This window comes from Pocillopora verrucosa, chromosome 8, assembly GCF_036669915.1.
Source record: "Pocillopora verrucosa isolate sample1 chromosome 8, ASM3666991v2, whole genome shotgun sequence".
Taxonomy (NCBI): Eukaryota; Metazoa; Cnidaria; class Anthozoa; order Scleractinia; family Pocilloporidae; genus Pocillopora; species Pocillopora verrucosa.
In genome coordinates this window covers 10359457-10378628 of record NC_089319.1, presented here as the reverse complement: position 1 = coordinate 10378628, position 19172 = coordinate 10359457, and the positions used below count along the sequence as shown (strand labels likewise).

Below are 19172 nucleotides of genomic sequence, written 5' to 3'. Positions count from 1 at the left end.
AAGCTTTTTCCCGCATCATTGAATCCTTCCCAACTCCGCCGGAAGTCTATTTCCCTTTCCGCTTGTCAGTTTATTAGACACGTTTATGTTCAAACTGTCCAGCTACGTGAACTGAAAATTAACTTGGTAAACAGATAACGGGTCGTAACCTAGAGAAAAGATAACGAGAAACGGAAGATGTAGAATCTCTAACATAGGGAATTCCTCTGTTGGAGGTTGTTACCTTAAAGACAACCCGCTCCCCATTTTCCATTTGTCCGGTTGGAAACGTGTCAAAAATACAGTGAAACATAAAACTGCGGCTCACCGCAGCTCTCGATATCCTGGCATCTGGCATCGTTTTTGTATAACACCCTGAGTTACTTGTTATTAACACCAATACAACAGCAAAGGTCATCCTAAAATTTCAAGAGCGGTTCACAATCTGTCTCGAAGCTGACATCAAACTAGTTATCTGGAAACTCAAAGATAGTTGCTAAGAGTGTGAGGTCACCGTCCAGGTGTGTATGTATCTTTAACGTCGTTAACATATAAGCATTTGGTGGTGATTTATTAAGACAAACTCGACTGGTTCTATACACAATAGAAAGCGCCGTCCAACAGTTTGTTACTGAACCTAGTTTATCTCAGCTCCAACTCTTTTCACGTCACTTTCGTTTAGCAAATGTCGGTTATATAGATCTGAGTTAGAATTCTAGTCAGGTGAACCAGAAATTGTCATTATCGATTCACTGACGCTAATTTCAGAATGACGTGTTGGGCAATGTCCGGCTTCAACTTGCTTTTAGTATTAGCTTTTCGTCAGACTGGTGAAACAAAGCGTGAAACTTTCAACTGAAATTACATATCCCTTCCTGAAGCTGCTGGTGAAACTATCCATCTGATACTGCATGGAACCTCCAGATTAAAGGTATCTCGATATCATTAACCCTTTGCTCCGTAAGAGTGGCCAGCATCTAATTTCTCCTTACAATATCACTACCGAATCACGCTTTAAGGTCATGAGAATAAAGGAAATGATCAACAACTTAGGAAGGTCTTGATTGTTGAACAAAATCTCCTTATCTGCACCTCAGGAAATGTGTAAATAACAGTATGGAGATTATGCATGATAATGTTAGGGCGTCAGAGATTTAAGATAACTCTTCCATTTTCTTTTGATAAAAGCTTCACCGATTAAGGAGTTTATCCCGAATTGTTAATCGTTTCCGACATCTTCATACCTAAGAACCTCCGCTAATTTTTAAGGGTCGGTTATTTACACAAAGTCTAACCCAAACCACGGTTTTACGCAATCAATGGGCCTTAGGCTCTCTTTATAAGAGGGCTGATTTAATCACATAATTGTTCTTGGCACTGTTGGCTTTCGGCCCTCTTGGCACTTTTTACATAAATAAATGTTCAGGTAAAAGATTCCGCTAAATTGAGGATTGGTTAGGACGTAGTTTTGTTGAATAATAATCTCATCAAAGCGACAACGGAGATGAAAGAAACTTACTCAAAAATGTCTACACTTCAAATCGTTCACGCATGTAGAATTCCTTACTTGCGTATCACCGTTTTCTGAGTATTTAATATGAATTTTCAAATTTCGGTATATTTCCGAAAAATGGGTGGCGTAGACAATAGTGAAAAAAAGATGATCAGACTACATCTTCGAAAATCATTTCATCTCCCAGTGGCACAGATGAATAACATTTTCAGTAAATGAATTCGAGCAATAACCACGTGGAATATTACAGCCTCGATAGTGGGTTCCACCCACGACTGGTCTTCCTTTCAAGGTTTGGAACTTGCATATTTGTGTTCGCTATGGAAGATTCATGGAAATTTCACCTTTCTTCTTATGTAAGTTATGCGTACATATCACGTGAATAGGACGAAATTAGAAAAAGGAGTTCTCTAGAGTATCATCACATGACGCTCAATAGGAAAACAAAACATACAATCTAAAGAGGTCTGTTATGAGTAAAAGTATACTCATAGCGTTGAGATCGAAGGAATATCTACGTAAAAAACAACAAGAGGGTGGGTGAGGCTCAGAAAGTGTTATGCAAAACAAATGACGTAATTGTGCCTAACAGTTATCAGGAGAGCAAAAGAAAAGATCCTCACTTGAGAATTTTCACGTGAAAACTACTCTCTTGCGAGGCTGGTCTTTCTATGATGTCACGTCACGGTCACGCCCAGCGCAAGTGCTTCATTATTTGTCATCAACTAACTTAATTTGGGAACGTGAATCACACATAAATTCTATTGTTTATTTTCGACCTCATCGCTCCTTTTTTCTTTGTAGTTTGATCTAAATTACGCTTCATGATTTGTTTAGTGTTTCTTTTGTGTGGCGACAGAAATTCGACAAAAGTGGATCGTTCGTTCAGCAACACGCCATCTGGCATGAATGAACAAACCTGGTCCATTAAAATTCATGACGCTCAGTTTAACCAATATGCCACCAGCCCTCACGTGCCCCCCTACTTCGCGAATAGAGGGAAATGGATCTCCAAGTAGGGTGCACATGAAAGAGAAAGAAAAAAGTTCATCACAAAAATAATCAAGTAAAATTTTGTCGGGTTTAGCTTACGAAAATGTTTTAGCATATGCTAAACACAGACGTTGGATTCTGAACGATAGACGATAGACGTAAAACAATAGCTGAAAAGCCATTTTAAGGTCGCAATTGTCACACAATCTTCATTATTGGACATTGCATCATAAAACAGACTCTGGTTTTTCATTTGGAAATGAAGATTGTGCAACAAATTTGACACGGGCATATTGTTCATCGTCTATCTTCCAGAATACATCACCTGTGTTTTGGCAAATGCCAATGTGTCGAGCTTGTATGTTTGTTTTATAATCAAATCTAATTTAATCCGTGCCATCCGTTAATCCATTCTAATAAATCACCGACAGGGGTCAAGTCAGTTGTCCAACAAAACGGATCCGTCAAAATGCGTGACAGTTTAAATACCTAAAACACCTTTGTCCTGGGATATCACTTCATTAATAGTCCGTCACACTGAAAAACAATAATCAGAAATTATATCTTGACCTTAGGTCTCGCAGACCTGGTCATGCAGCTACAATCTTTTTAACGAGGTTAATCATGACGTTTGTGGAAACGGCAAACAGTTATATTGAACTTGTCGCTGTCTGCTGTCAGCCATTTCTGCACTGTGAAGAGAAATATTTGCAATAGCTTTGAACGAGAGATTTTTGTTATTTTTTTACAGGGTTGTTTAATGGATTAGAGGAAAGGTGAGTGAAATTCATTTTTGCTATTAGCGTCATGTTTAAACTCACTATTTAGTCCGGTTACCGTGCCTGCCGACATTTGCAAATACAGTTAGTTGTGCTATATTCTAGCCGAGAAAAATTGTAATTGTCACCATGAGACTTGCCATTTATACCGTAAATTATCTTAACAAAATCTTCAACACTGCACTACAACAGACCACTCTTAAAAACGGCAAGCCATGTACAATTCTATTATATGAATGTAAATAAACCTTCTAAACCAAAACAACTATCAAAAGAAAGGTTAAGAAGGTTTATTGACATGCAAATTAGAGAATGACGGTTGCGCCCGCTGTCTATGTGAGCGTCCTTATACTCATTGGTAAGAGAAGGATTTTCTGTATTTCAAAACTCCAAAATGATACGTACATCATATCACAACACAGGTAATATGATTGCCTCCAGAAGAAACCTAGCTTTGCCTAATTCATCTTTTTTTAGCGTATAATCCAACTATGCGAATATTCATGCGGTCACTTTGATTTAACTGCCTCGAAATATAACTCAGTGAATTTCGCTATCTAGTCAAAGTGCTTGGATATGACATTGGAGCGGTCGAACCAGCACCTCTAAAGTAAAACATTATTCTTATGGGTAAATGTTTTCCTGTAAATAAGCGTTACCCATGAAAAACCTACCACTGACACTATTTTTTCTCTTAACAATTTATCTTTGAACGGTAAATTAGTAATAATGTCAAGCTGGCATGCTTATGAAGGGACCTTCACATATTCCGCTCTAAAGTGGAAAGTACTTTCGGTTTACATAAATTAGATGCATACTAGTATTACGTTCTCATCCATTGCAAGAGCCGTTATGACTCCAGCAGTCATTCAGACAGATGCCATTTCACCGATTAAACAGCTCAAAATAAAAAAAAAAGAGCAAGCATACAATCCCTCTTAGGTTAATCTATGTCTAAGGTAACCGACAACCACTAAAAAGATGAACACCAGAGAAATCTTCATCAAAGGAAAGACACTTGGAACTATAAAGTAGTCAATCAACTTAGAGTATGAGACTAAAAAAAATTAGAGGAAATCCTTCTAACCACCATTTACCGCCGCTAATCGCGATGACCAAGAAACAAAATCTCGACCTCTACACTTTGCTCGTGACGTCGTATGAAAACATTTTCATCACATACATGTCAAACAAACTTAAAACTTTTATGTTTTGTTATATATGATTAAATAAATGAGGGTGCAGTATGCTACAGGTTGGCTTTATAATTCTCATTATCTTGGTTACGCATATGCCTTTGGCTTTCGAATGGACGAATATCAAAGAATAATAACAAAGGTGTCAAAAAGTTTAAATATTCCACGAGGTCTAAGACAATAAGCTTCAACTAATGAAGTTTTTATCATTTTTGTTTCATATTCAGAAAAGGCATGGCGGAATACAGTATTTCTTTAAGAAAATGACACCATTTCTGTCCGAAAGCGAAATTTCATTTCAACCCGTTGAGATATTGCGCAAGAGGAATTTCCCTTTACTCCTTTGTGGTTTGACAGGCGGAAAATTTTGCAATAGTTTCCCTGATTATGTTGCACCAAAGCAGGTGTTTTTGGCCATTAAATTTATTAAGAGCCTCGCTTGGCATGTTTCATTTGTCACTGAGCGGAAAACTCGGGGAAAATTTGAAATTCTCAATTTTCTAAATTTCTTGTTCCCGTAAAGCGTGCGTTTTAAAGGCACTTTTAAAGGACTTATAGTCGCCCTTCGATAAACGAAAACCCATAATATTGGCAGAACTTCGCGTATATTGCAACAATTCACGTCGACAAATTATGGACAAGATTTAAGAGATATGTTTTGTCAAGAAGATGAAGAGTGGCGTGGCGCCAACGGTATTAGGCCTTTAGCAAAACCGATATTGTTAATCATAGGGCGGTCACGCACTATTTCAGAAACTAGATCAACTGGTTTAATTAAAACTAGAATCTTGTTTGACTTGATTACGTAGGCGTGAAAGGAATGTTGCGAATGGTATTGTTTCACACGCGCGCGTGGTCTTTGAAAAGGACTTTGGGTTTATACTCTGCTCTCACGTGAAAGTAAGTCCAAGAAGGTTTACTTTGCAGGTTGCATTGCCAGGACACATGTACTTGGGAAGTTCGAATGAATTCTACGTGTTTTCTGAAGCGCAAAAAGACTTGAAATTTCTGTCAACGTGAGAAGGTAAATATCATAAAAGCAATGGCTTAGTGATTTTGCAATTCAAATGATGGCTTTATTAATCACAGCCATGACTGGTCAGTCATCGTTGACTCTAGTAAAATTTTAGTGCTGTTGAGCACTCAACATTCTCGAGAGAAAAACTTGCCCGTAACTGTGATCATGAGGCCAAACGTTTGAGGCAGTAGTTGGGGACGATTTTGCCATGTAGTTTGTCTTCTTTGTTTCGATTCTATTCACGTTAGAACAAGAGAAAACGCAAAACAATCAAAAGAAGTAGACCCCGATAATGCGAAGCGAAATACAGAATCAAATTGTCAGTCGTAGTTGTTATCGATGAAATATCTAGCTAGCGGCGACTTGTTTCGTAAATCTTTCATTTGTTTCATTGCCTTGACAGATGCTAGCCGGTGGCAACCGTAATGAATTTTAAAAATCTCGAAGACTTGCTTTTGTTTTCTCGCTAAATATTATTCACCCCTCGGCAAGTACATATTAGGAATATTTAGCATTTCATTCTCTACTTTGGAATATGGTAACCATCTTCCCAGGCACAACCGTAACTAACAACAAAATAAGAGACACGCTTGAGTTGTGACACTTTAATGAAAGTGGCCTCAGTTAACCCGAGTTTACTGTATTATCGAACGAAATATGCGCGATTATAACCCAACGCCGGGCTTTAAAATGGTCCATAACGCTTTCTCTCGGGTGATATTGCCTTTCGTTGATATGGTATTACAAAACAAACCCAAGTGCTAATACTTTTGACAGTCCTGTGCTCAATATGGCGCTGACATTTACGGCCTGATCCATTGGTGTAGCGGAAATTGTTTCCTCGTAAACGAGTCACTGTTGACATCTGTCAGCCCGGGTGTGCCAGAGTGTTCTATGACGTCGTTTTTTTCTTGTTGTCCGTAATTGTTCGCGTCAGGGTGTCCAATTGAATTGATATTTTTTTTGGAAGTAAGAATTAAAGCCATGAATCTGTAATTATGATGAGAAAAACAAAATTCATTTGTTTCGCCTCGTGAATTTTTCGATCCCTTGAGGACTGAGTGATTGCGACACGATATCGATCGCATGTCCACCGGTAATAAAATGGAATTTTCGAGAAGAAATTTGACCGGAGACAAAATATTTTAAGTCTCTAGCCTAGCAGCAACAACCAAGAACATGTTTGGTTCACACAAAAAATTAAAAATATCAGAGCAATAATTCACAAAATGCGTTGGTTTAGGTCTTTGTTTTGGAAAGGAAATTTCATGAACTAGCAGCATAGGAAATTACGCCATAGATAAATACGTATAAAAAATGAAGCACTCGACCCCCTTTGATTTCACGCTACATTAACTCCACTGTCGGTAGCGTGTGTAATTTGATTCAACTCTAAACTGCCTGTGGCTTAGTAATATTACTGAAGTGGTGCTGTACTGTAGTCTGGTACCAGGTACAGAGATGTTTAGTGTCAAAGGGTGCATAACCGTAGTATGACTAGCGCAAACATGCTTAGGCCCGCGTTTTGGACTTCGTTATGGGATTAACAACACGACTGAAATATTAGTCTTCGAACCTAATGATGATGTACGGACACAAATTATTTTTGAAATAAATCGAATATAACCTGTGCATGTTGTTAGAAAAATGACGAACTTGTTCTCACAAGTGCACCGAAAATATAGCAATTTCAAAAAGCTTGAAAATATATTTCTGGTATCGACGGGGCATGAACTCGTGCCATCCGGATACCGGTGTTAGCGCTTCTATCAACTAAGCTATGAGGCCAGAAACCTGCGTGAAATCCATCGATTGATTCTTCTTTCACGAAGAGAAACAATGACGATAACCACAAAATGGAAAATCCTTGCGGTTTTTCGGCAGCTTTTCGAGGGTCTATTTCTTTACTCTTTTTCCCGAGAACATCAAAGAAATATCAAGCTTGAATGTGTCGTTTTCTGTTCGGCATGCTAACCGGAATGAATAAAATTATTTCAAGTTTGTTAATTCAATTTTTGAAATATGCGAACACACCATAGTAACCTGAGATAAATGATAGGGGGAGAGGTTTATCCGGTGGTTTGGCCTGGACGCACAGTTGTAAGGTGCTTTCAGTTTGATTTGCCATATTTCATTGAATTTCCGGTTGTACTAATACAGTTGAAGACACCTTTGATCCCCTGCATAGGGCTTAATTTGGTCTACTTTGCCGAATCCCGGAAACCATATGGAATCACAACTATTTTCAATGAATTCCGTCAATATTTTAATATTTATTGTTTTACATTTACAGAGGTAGTTAGTCCATAGCATTGATACATTTGGATAAAGACAACCTTCCGTCGACACGAGAGTTTCCGTTCAAGGCGTGCTTATCATTAGATAGAGATCATTCTTACTAAGATCCAAGGGGATACGTACTTTAAATCTGTTTAAAATGCATAATTCGAGTCAAGTGCTTTCACAATATTTTGAAACACATGAAGGAGATGCAGTAATTGATAATAAAAATGTTTTGGCCATTTGTTTCTTTCAAAAACCATTTAAAAACCAACGGTACGCTGAGTTGAATCGCGACTGAATCATGCCATCCCTACGAAAACAACAAATGAGATATTTTCCCCTTTCGCCGACCAAAAGGGTAAAACGAAATATTAATTCGTAGAGTATCGCTTCTCTCTGTCTCTATGGAAACCTCTCGTTTGTTTGTGGAATTTAAAACTGGTTTTGCAAGTTCCAAGAACTTGTTTCGACAGTAAGTCACACTGTACATCATTCCATTATTTATTTTTTTTTTTTTAGAATAAAAGAAAATGTGAACACGAATTCCCAAGTGGGCTTACAGATCGTTTGAAACGTGAAAGAAAACTAGAAATAACGACAAAGGCATTTACCAATGTTTAATAGGTAGATTTCTCAAAGTTTTAAGCCCTAGCGATTGTCCACCTAGACATTGTAAGAAGTGTCACCTCAATTTACATTCCCTCTAACAAAAAACGATAGAAATACATTATGCTAATTCTGCAATGGCCAAGAAATGAAAAAAAAGGCACGCTGCGGGTAGTCCTCGATAATCAGTCGAAATTTGCACAAATTTCGAAAAATATGTAAAAATCTTCTTCATTCTAAATAATCACTTAAATGAGCTTTTTCCAAATCCTGTGATTCACTAGCAGTGTCTTTCCGTATTTTCTTTCGTCTTGCTTTCGTCTTGCTTTCGTCTTGCCATTTCAACAATATCTTGTAATCTAAAGATACATTCCAGTCCATACTCTTGTGTAGGAGATCCGAAGAATTAGCTTTAAGTATTTAATGTCGTAATCTTCAATTAGTATTCATCTCTTACAATTTTTTCCTTCTTGGTTTTTCATTACTTTTTTGGTGATTTTTTTTTCTCTGTGATTGGAGGCAGAATTCATGGAGTCGACATTTGCTCCACACGGATCTCTATCTGGTTTCTTTTTTAAGATTCATTCTTCTATAGAAGTCACATGAACGTTTTAAAAGGAACCTTGAGCCTGCATCGACACCGCTCCGGGAAATTCAAGTGCCCAGTTCATGTTCTTAAAGAGACATACATTCCTTTCTGATTTTGCAGCATTTATGACTAGTGCTTATCTTAAATCGTGTAAACCTCTTAGTGGTGTTACAGAACTTGACCAAATCATGATAAAAGTATAAAACGATAAATCTTTATGTAAATCGCAAATTTGAGCCCCAGCCGCGGAGAAAAATTGACTAAAAAAATGCCAAACCAGTCCTTTTTTTTATCAGTAGTCACGATGGCTTTTATGATTTGCAGCAAATTTTGTTATGATGTGAAGAGTCAGGCACATCTCGCATGATTCTACCACTGTCACGCGACTCTGCTATTGTTAACTCGTCCGTGATTATATGACTCGCCGAACTTGAAACATTTCTTCAATCTTAAGCATGCGATTCTGGCGGCCTGATTAAAGAGCTGCGTCGCTGTATATAATGTGTTATTTTTGCGATGCACAGTGGCACTTCAGCTTAAATTTTAATTAATAAGCTTTATGAGGCACGGCGTAATAACACACAGACTTGGGAACAAGTTGTTGGAGGTGGAGAGCGAAAAGACAGAACGAAAATGACGAACTTGAAAAATATAAAGGTAAATTTTTTATTACACACGAATCGTGACGTGTTTTATTAACTGTCGTTTATTTCTTTCAATTTCGTTGTTATTTTTCTCGAAGTAAAATACTAGCCAAAAGCGCGTGGTTTTATTTATGACCTCATAAAAATACATAAAGGAAAAACCGAAAAATCACGAGCGAGTCATGGCTTAAAATATTGACTGCTGCTAAACACAACTCTAATGGGTCATGACCACATCCTGTGACAAGAATGTATAGTGTTACCGCAAAGGAAGACGACGGAAACAGAGCGAAACATCTGCTTCCATCAGTTGACAGTGACAAGAAAATATATTGGATACGTCACTGCTCCGCCGCCTACTTCCATGTCTATGTCGTGGTTCAATTACAGCCTTCGTTTGAATATGTTGCTTGTTTACCATATGAAAGCATGACGTTTTCAGTACAATGCGAAAGGGAACAAGTGTACTTCCCTTCGTCTGCCTTTACCTGTTGGTTTGCTTTAGTGAAAATGTTGTAAAATATATTTTCTATTGTCTTTTTAAGGTAATTTATAGATTACGTTAAAGATTATCGCCGTAAAAGTCATGCCTGAGCGCTTGCTATCATGGTATATTGACTAACCCCCTACCCTCCCCTAGACGTGAAAATGAGAGACACGATCTAATGAGCGAGATTTGAGCGTACAATCACGAGTTGAGCGCCGGTATCAAAATCACTGTCAATTACCGTGCAAGTAGGATATTATGAATTGCATTTCAATCCCTAGTCCTTTCCATATCTCCTTTGATGTCAAAGAAAATAGATTTCTTTTTCATTCCATTTGTAAATTGTGTCACATGTAGTCATTCTACTTAATCTGATACATAGAAGACTAAAGCCGTCGACAAAAACATCGACATCTCTTTCATTGCATTCCTTGTATCTTTTTAAGAGCATTCGGTAGAGCGCTCGGCCGGTTGCTGCCGAGAAGACTGGAGTTTAAGCCTCTTAGAAGATTTAATTACTTTTCAGACTTTTCTTTCTGCCATACATATTACTTTTTTTGCACTTTGTATAAGAACAGACATTCGTCACTCGTCATGTCATTCGTGATTTACTTCAAATTTTTTCTTTGTAGTCATGCCACGCAACGTCTAAAACACATGCCCTCGAGAGAGAGACTTTTACAGTCACTGGCTGCAACACATCAGAAACTTTTTTGTTAACATATAAATTATTCTAAAGACCGCCTCTGAGAGACCGCCTCTGAAAGACCGCCTCTGAGAAAATAAAAAAGTAACAAAAACTATAAACCTCTTTTCAAAGAATAGCTTTTAGCTAACACAAAAAGAATCCTTCAAAGACAACTGACGTTAGGGAAAATAATACAATACTTGTTTGTCGCGAAACCGGTTTGTCTTGCGGCAGGTGTGGAGGCACAATTACCTCATTAAAAATTGAATGGAATTGTCTGATGAAGTTCCTTATTTGGGATGCTGTGGCACCAATTTCAGAAGCAAAATGTCTCCACTATGTCTATCAAAATGTCTTCATTCGTAGCAAGTTCTTCCCTAACACTACTCAAAGGAAAATTTGAAGATGCATAGCAAGAGAAGTGATCTGATGATTTTAATTTAAGGTTAAAAATTTATGTTTAATTTGCTCATAGAAGCAGGAAACGAGGATGGAAAGTTACGCAAGACCAAACAAACGGAGGTAAAAGCCGAAGTATATTTTGAAATGATGTTACTTAACTCTAATTTTTCTTATATCTCCAATGATTCGACTGCTTTGATATTTCTTGCCTTTTTTGACGCTGTAGTTGACACCACAGTGTCATTACTATTTACATTAGGCTCTTAAAATATTCCTTACTTTTTACAACTCGATATGCTAATTTATGTGAAATTTATTTGTTGTTGTCAACTTCATAAAATCTGCATTAGTTCTCAGGTAGGTTTCTCAGAGTCTATGCAATCCGTTTCAATTAGAATTTTGCAACAAGCCTTCGACCCCTTGACCTGCTGGCCTATACCCCTTAGTCTCCTACGTCATAGGTTAGGGATTCTCCTACCTAACTGGTCAATCGCGGTCAAATAATCATGATTACAGCAGCTATTAGCGACCGATGATAATACTATCAAATGACAAACTGACGGCTGTTGGCTTAAGCTTCATGGACACGATAGTCTTAGAGTAATGCAACCTTTTAATTTTTTTCTTTATAGAAAGCTCGATGAAGTCCACGACTTACCCGGTAGGTAACCTTACGAAGTTTGTCTAATCTTTCAACTCTAATGCACCTGATGTCTGATGAATCAAAGTCACCAGAATAAAGGAAATGATGGCGAGCTTAAGGAGCTCTTGATTGTTCGGAAAACAATTTGTTAAACCTTTTACAGACTAACATCAGTATGCATATTCTCCTTACTGGTGCCTAAACAATTCACAAGGTGCTGACAAGGAGAATTTGTTTAAAAAACAAGAGCTTCTTCTGTAGGTGATCATTTCCTTTCTTCTCCTGAACTTGATATATCATTCTGGGGTGATGTTGTTAGGAGAAGTTAGATGATAGTCACTCCAAGGGGGGTTGAAGGGTTTGGATGGGGGGGCGGGAAGGGTACACTCGTTCCAATTTTACTGGTTAAAATCAAGTATTTATTAATTTTTTTAATGTCTTTGACACTCACGGCGTTTTTCGAGAAATGATTATAAGACAGCCGCAGAACGAGAAAAAAAAACACTCTTGAATGGATCAAGCTGTAATTTTTCACAACGACTTTACTCGCTGTGTTTTTGTCTTAGGACCAACAGAAAGCCAATATCCTCACGAGCCCAGCCCTCAGGTAACCTATGGAGAACATAAAAGAAATATACCTCAAGACCTGATCGACAAATTGAACATCAGTTATGACGTCACGGAGAGATTACGGCGGCTTGCGAAATTTTGTGGGAAAGCGGCTACCGCTGAGAAAATAGGAGGTGTTCTTACTGAAGGGGAAACGAATGATGGGTCAAACTACAACAGAGAGGAAATGACTAACGGGAATCACAACGAAGAAGACAAAGAAAGTGCAACTAAAGAAATCGGATGTAATAAATCTGTAGATGGAGACTGCGAACGAGGTAAGGGTTGAAGAGAGAGTTCACCCTTTTTTTTTTTAACCGAGAAAAAAATTGTTGCTGATAGGGATTCACTCGCATTACTTTCCGAAAAGAGCTAAAGAGCTTGATTAACCCTGAGCCACGCGAGAAACTTCTGAAATTGATTTTCACGTCTTATACGAGACTCGCACGTGATACCTTTCCTGCATGGTGCTTGCATCAGCAGAGTTAAAGTAGCCTGAGAGTAAAATTGAAGTACAGAAGAAGCTCTTGTTTTTTAAACAAATTCTCATCGTCAGCACCTTGTGAATTGTTTAGGCACCAGTAAGGAGAATATGCATACTGATGTTAGTCTGTAAAAGGTTTAACAATGTGCAATGATACCGGTAGATATAAATCTTAGGCCTTTGTATTCCACAGACCATCTTTATATCAGATTCCCAGAGGATGGACTTAGTTTCGATAAACATTATACTCTGTGAACATTAGAAAGAAACAGATACTTGAGAACTGCACTTGAAATAAGTTTGACTGTAAATATGTTAAAATCATATATGCGAACTGCGGATAAAAACGTGAATATGAAAGTGATCTTTGCAGTAAAGAAGAGGTAGGTCATGGCTTCAAATCCCGTACAGGCCTGAATTTTTTTTTTCAGGTCTTATTTTCACTGCTGCTTAAGTAGTGTTCATTACTGCGAAGATCGCTTTCATATTCATGTAATTAGTGTGTCATGTACCAGGGTGGGGGTTTCCAGGTGCTGCTACGTACTCTTAACTTAAGGATCGTGGTTAAAACGCCATACGAGCACTGAGCAAGACGTGCAAGTGACAAGTACGAATACATACAAGTACATGTGGCTACATAAGAGTGACACACGAATACATATGGGTTAAAATTTACCATCTTTTCTCTTCATGATGCAACCGAACCGTCAGTGCAGGTTGCAATGACCTGTTTTTACAAACACTCACATGTATTTACTCGTACGTACCCGTATGTACTCGTGTGTCTCTCGTATGTAACTCGTATGTAACTCGTATGTCACTCGTATGTCACTCGTATGTCACTCGTATGTCACTCGTATGTCACTCTTATGTAACTCGTAGCGTCTGCGCGGAGTTTTCGTCACGATCTTAAAAGTTTTTTCCTTTCGAAGGTTTACTACCACTTCAAAATATTATGAAAGGCACAGAAACTGCAGCCTTAGGCAATGAAGATAAATTTAAGGATGCCGCCAATAATGTGGAACAGGCCGCTCCTGATGTTCTTATATTCAAACAGGTACAGTATATGACATGCTTGTGTTCATGAAAATACTTCTCGGTGAGGAATCGATGATTAAATTTTCTAAGAGGGTAAATGTATGCTCTTAAAGGGCTAGGTTACGACAAGTGTATGCGAATTTGGAACGGAAAAAATATTGGTACCTTTTGCCGTCTGGTTTCGCACAATCCGTTAAATCCTGAGATTGGGCCACTGCGATAAGGTCTGAGATAGGATTCACGTCAAGGGTATATATTGGGTTTACTTTCTCCTGTAGATAGAGAATACTTCTTTGTTGATTATAATCTTTCTTTAGGTGTTGAAAGAAATTATCGAACAGCGCACAAAGGTTGTTGAAGAAAAAGTGGCGGAAAATTCACTGAAACTTCAAAATCGGATACGAGAGCTCGAGAGAGAAAACAGAGAACTACAGTGGACTGCAAGGAGAATATTTGCTGCCTTTCGACAATTATTGATAGAGAATGAAAAAGTAAGTCTATTTCACCTGATTTACGTTCAAATGATATTTGCTTCGAATACCTACAATTTTCTTTTGAAGTTGCTCTAAACCCTCGCGAGTGTCTTCTGTAACAAAACTTGGTATGCGCGCTGTTTTTTAGGAAATCACCATAAATTATATATAAATGAAAAGGTTATTAAGTGCAGAAGTCGTTAAAGTTAAAAGCTATTTTGTTTTTTTCCTCTTTTAAGGCAAACGAAACCGGGAAATAGAAAATGACTAAACGCCATACCATCGAGTTAATCGGATACCAAACTTGATTGCTGATGAAAAAAAGCGCCGACTCCCTTTTGTTCCTCAAAATTCATTATATATTCAGACCGAATTCAACGGAATTCGCCCGATTCAACAAACTCTATTCATTACGATTACGGGGGGGAGGGGGTGTTTTGTCGATTTTTTAGTTTTCTAAACATCTCACTTCTCCTCGGAAAATTATGTCAACACCAGGTTCGCACCGTCAGCCGTCAGCCGTCAGCCAATAATATAGTAGGAAAGCTCTTTTTAGGGGGGGGCAGCCTAAGGAGATTGTTCCTAGTTTCCTCTCCTTCCGTTTAGCTCTAGGTGATCTAAAGAAGAGGACTCTCTGAGAATCAGTTTTTCTTTTTTTTTTTTTTTTTGTAAATTACCTAACTATAAATTGAACGCCTAGCTTTCCCTAAATCAAGTTTGTTTTATTTCAGAGAAAAGAGCCAAAAACATCACGCGGAGTCCAAGTCAGCACCATCTGTGAATCGGTAAAGAAACCTTTTGATTAGACAGAACTGATCGAACGATATACCTTATTTGTTAAAAATCCTTTCAGCAAAGCACTTTTACTTCACACCACTAAAGTGCCAATTTTAAATGAATGAACTGATCGTTGAACTTGATTTACGAGCACATAAAGCTAAAATTAAGAGATTTTCTTTGATGCTGTAGTGTTGCTATAGTAACCTTGCATAACGTGAAGATGGTGAAATAATGTTGAGATGTAACTGGACACTCTTTTGACACTATTTTGAGGGAAACCTATTAAAACATGTGGAAGTATCGGTCCATCAAAGAATTGGTGTTTCAAATTAACAAAAACTATTTTTAACAACCTTATGAAGCCATTGTTTTATTTCCTAAATTGCAGGCCTCTGAGAAAGAAGTCTCCGAAAGAACACTTCACATAACCACTGCTGCAAAGGTAAATGGTGTAAGCACAATTCTCGCGTCGACGACAGCAGCTCCCCTGACATCTATTGCATCAAAAGTTGTCAAATTAGCAGAAGATCCACAACCCTCTCTTCAAGTAGCGCCAAGGGTGTTATTTGATTCGCAGCAACCCTTGATAGAGAAGCCGGCACCTACCGCTGTTGTGTACACTGTGAAACCCAGACTTGCCCAACTTGCAGAAAAGCAGAATGGTACTAGCACTCACAACCGTCTCCATGTGCCCCGTCCTTCAGCAAACGAATCCACAGCGGCTTTCTTACAAGTAGAACCAGGACAATCTTCGGAATCAATAGCCTCCAGAGCATTCAGCCAACCTCCTCCAGCTCTGCAGAATCAGGCAAAATCTCTTTTGGAACTGATTCGAGAAAATCAGCTTAAGCTATCCCAGCAAACGGAACGTCTGGAACGACAGCAGCAAATTCAACAGCAACGCACATCACATCCGTTGGTTCAATCAACGCAACAACATCCATCTGAAACTACAGCTTCCCTTTTACAACAATTGCAACGCCAGCAACAACTTCAGCAACGGCAACAACACTATCAGAAACTGGTGGAACGCCAACCGCATAAAACACTTCTACCAACATCAAGTCAAATAACTGATCAGGTCACACCCACTTTGTCAGTCTTTTCCTCCCAAAAGCAACGACATTCCAGACCAGAACAACAAGTAAAATCTCAGTCCCAATTGGTCAGACCTTCAGATGAATCGCAGGAAAAGCGGCCGTCAGCTAATTCTTCTATTGCCTTGCTACAGCAAAGAGATAATTCAGCAATTTATCATAGGCCATCCCCAAGTCACATGCATTTCGTGGTAAACTCACAGACCAAGACATCGTCAGTTCCCTCGCATCCACCAATCATGTTCAACACAAAACAGATTGATGAGGTCTTGAAACGCAACGAAACAGCTTTGCCTCCAAATGGGAAGAGTCCAATGTACATGTCAACCCCTCAACGTGAACCTCCATCCCAGTCTACTTCTTCAAAACAAGCTCCAATTAATCTTCAAAGATCAAACTTAACGCACACGAAGCCTCCAGCACAGGAGGTGATTAAACATCACGTCCACCACGAACGGCATGTATTATCAGCACAGCCTGCTGCAGAAGTGACAGTGGAAAACGCGGTAGCACGAGGTCAAATGAATACAACACTTTCTCAGCGCCTAGTATCAACTGACATTTTCCATGCTCGACCAAAATCAGTCGGTATGCAAAAGCATGCGCAGCATCCAAGCTCTCAATTGCAGAATATGCAATCACGACCACCACCTCAAGTTGCAACCCAAATGCAGAACACAACTGAAACCAGGCGTGAACATGAGGTTTCCTCCTCCCTGTCTACAGCAATCGCCAAGCACAAACCAATTCAATCGGATGTTTCAAGCATGCCACAAACTATTTTGGTTCCAGCTCGCAAAAAACATACAAGTGAAGAGCTCCTTCCTTCTGGTTACAGATTCTCGCTTCCATCACCTGAGTATCTTCTTCAGCGTCGGAAGCTATATGAACAAACGCAAAACGGTGCTCAACCGCTGACTTCCCAAAGTAGACAAGTATCCATGACTCCTTCCCTTGAAAATAACTCTTCGAATGAGAGAATTATGGTCTCTTCGACGCATTCTAGTGGACACGCAGAAGCTGTATATACGATGCAGTCCTCCAACTTTCACACCACAGCCATCCCAACTCGACCATTCCATCAAAATGGGCAGCGCGTTGATGTACCAAGCCAGTTGCCTCATACGGACGCTTATAACCCTTTTCTATGTCGACCATCAGATATTCTACTGTCGCAGAAGAAGCAACATGAAAACCTTTCACAGTCTCGTAACCAGTTATACAAACCACTTCAAGGGCAAGAACAAGGTCAGTTACCTACAGGAACAGACGAAGGTGGAAATCTTCGAAGTAGCGTACCATCTCTACATAGGCCTCCCATCCAATCTCCAGGAATATCCTCAAGTGATCCACGTATTGAGAAGAATCCCCGTGAGGCTGAAAAATCAAGTATGGCAAACAGTTTAACCCGGAGTTCTTTAAGCGATCATGGAGATGCACTAAAACCTCTTCCTAAGCCGTCAGCGTCGATTGCTGCGAGGGAGAAAAAAATTGTTCTCTCTTGGAATATGGAACATGATGACACATCAGTCAAAGTAGATAATTACGAACTGTTTGCATGCCAAGATGTCGACGAAAGCAAAGGCCAACCAATCAAGTGGAAAAAGATAGGTATCGTGAAAGCTCTTCCACTTCCAATGGCTTGTACACTCACTCAGTTCTCTTCTGGCAGCAAGTATTTCTTTTCTGTTCGAGCAGTGGATGAAAAAGAACGAGCTGGTCCATTTAGTGATCCGTGTACTGTCTCACTAAGTTCTCACAAAGTTGCTTGATATGCAACTGAACGAAAACTTACTCAGGTTATTTAATAATTTGTTCATTTTTTTGAGGGGGGAGGGATGTGACGATTTCTCGACATTGTTTTGATTTTTCTATAACATTGTCGAGTACATTTTTTGTTTGTTTTTTGCTTGGATTATATGAAAAATTGTAAAATGATAACACCGAGTAGAATTGTCAAATTAAGTAAATTGAGATGGGAAACATGAGAGGACTCCGATAGTATTTGGTTTGTCCTTCCTATTGTTCCTTTCCTTTGCAATGTGATCATTGTGCTCATAAAGGCTTTGTTCGCCTTGCTCCTCAGGCTACTCTCACTTCCGAATAGGTTTTTCCACTTTCTTGAAGCCCTCTTCCTGATCGATAAAATTCTCCATGAATGTTTCTCGGTTTTCTAAATAAGCATGAATCAGTGATATCACTGAGACCTCATTTGCTATTTTGTAATTTCGTCATAAAGCGATAGCGAAAAGTCAGACAAAATCCACATAATACGTTATAGACACTGGTGCGTCTTACATTTAAAAGTAATGATGGCGGAGCTCGCAGCGCCCTAAAGGTGATTCATCAAAAAAAAAGTTATTGAACAGTTTTGTTTAAACTTTTCTTAAATGTTTCCTTTCAATGTCTGTTTCGAAAATTACAATAAAAAAGATAGGGCTCTGTGCTTGTTTAAGAGATATGATGAGCCAAACTTCATCCATTTATGCCTGTGATGGCACTAACCACGCGAGTCATTTTCATGGTTCACGGTACATTATGAGGCAGCTAAAAGCAAGGGCTTTCAAAGTTACACTTGAAAAAAACTTGATAGGTAGAAATTCTCAAGCGTAGGGAACAATTGGACGTAAATCTGTGGAAAAATCACGCATTTTTAAACAACATCGACCCGTAACGTTCCTCGAGTCGTTGCCCTCCGCGTCATAATAGGAGGGCAACGTTCCTCGAGTGACGGGCTTCGTGCACGCTTTTACCTAGACCTTTTTTTCCCTTGGATGAAGTTTTTTTATTTCTCCAATTTAAAGGAGATAATTTATACACCAAAATTATATGATAAAATATAGGTGACCGTTCTCGTTCAAGAGCTAAAAA

General features: G+C 38.8%; 1 protein-coding gene across 3 annotated transcripts; it reads left to right on the top strand.

Annotated features, from left to right (window-relative positions):
• The first annotated feature begins 398 nt into the window (after positions 1–398).
• LOC131779013 (activating transcription factor 7-interacting protein 1) lies at positions 399–18638 on the top strand. 3 transcript variants are annotated; one of them, XM_059095531.2, is made up of 9 exons: positions 399–500; positions 3237–3261; positions 11251–11297; positions 11810–11838; positions 12387–12707; positions 13846–13970; positions 14269–14442; positions 15156–15209; positions 15593–18638. In XM_059095531.2, the coding sequence occupies exons 3-9, from the start codon at positions 11266–11268 to the stop codon at positions 18071–18073; spliced, it is 3216 nt and encodes a 1071-aa protein (XP_058951514.2). In that variant the 5' UTR covers positions 399–500; positions 3237–3261; positions 11251–11265; the 3' UTR covers positions 18074–18638. The 3 variants fall into 3 exon arrangements, with proteins under 3 accessions (XP_058951514.2, XP_058951513.2, XP_058951511.2); XM_059095530.2 differs by lacking the exons at positions 399–500; positions 3237–3261 and adding an exon at positions 5308–5484; XM_059095528.2 differs by lacking the exons at positions 399–500; positions 3237–3261 and adding an exon at positions 9378–9613.
• The last annotated feature ends 534 nt before the right edge of the window (positions 18639–19172 follow it).

What these genes read in the sequence shown, in the direction of transcription:
- LOC131779013 (XM_059095528.2), top strand. Translation starts at nt 9,590, where the DNA reads ATGACGAACTTGAAAAATATAAAG. An exon ending in TGAAGTCCACGACTTACCCG is followed by an intron (nt 11,839 to 12,386) that starts GTAGGTAACCTT and finishes TTTTTGTCTTAG; the next exon opens with GACCAACAGAAAGCCAATAT. An exon ending in AGATGGAGACTGCGAACGAG is followed by an intron (nt 12,708 to 13,845) that starts GTAAGGGTTGAA and finishes TTCCTTTCGAAG; the next exon opens with GTTTACTACCACTTCAAAAT.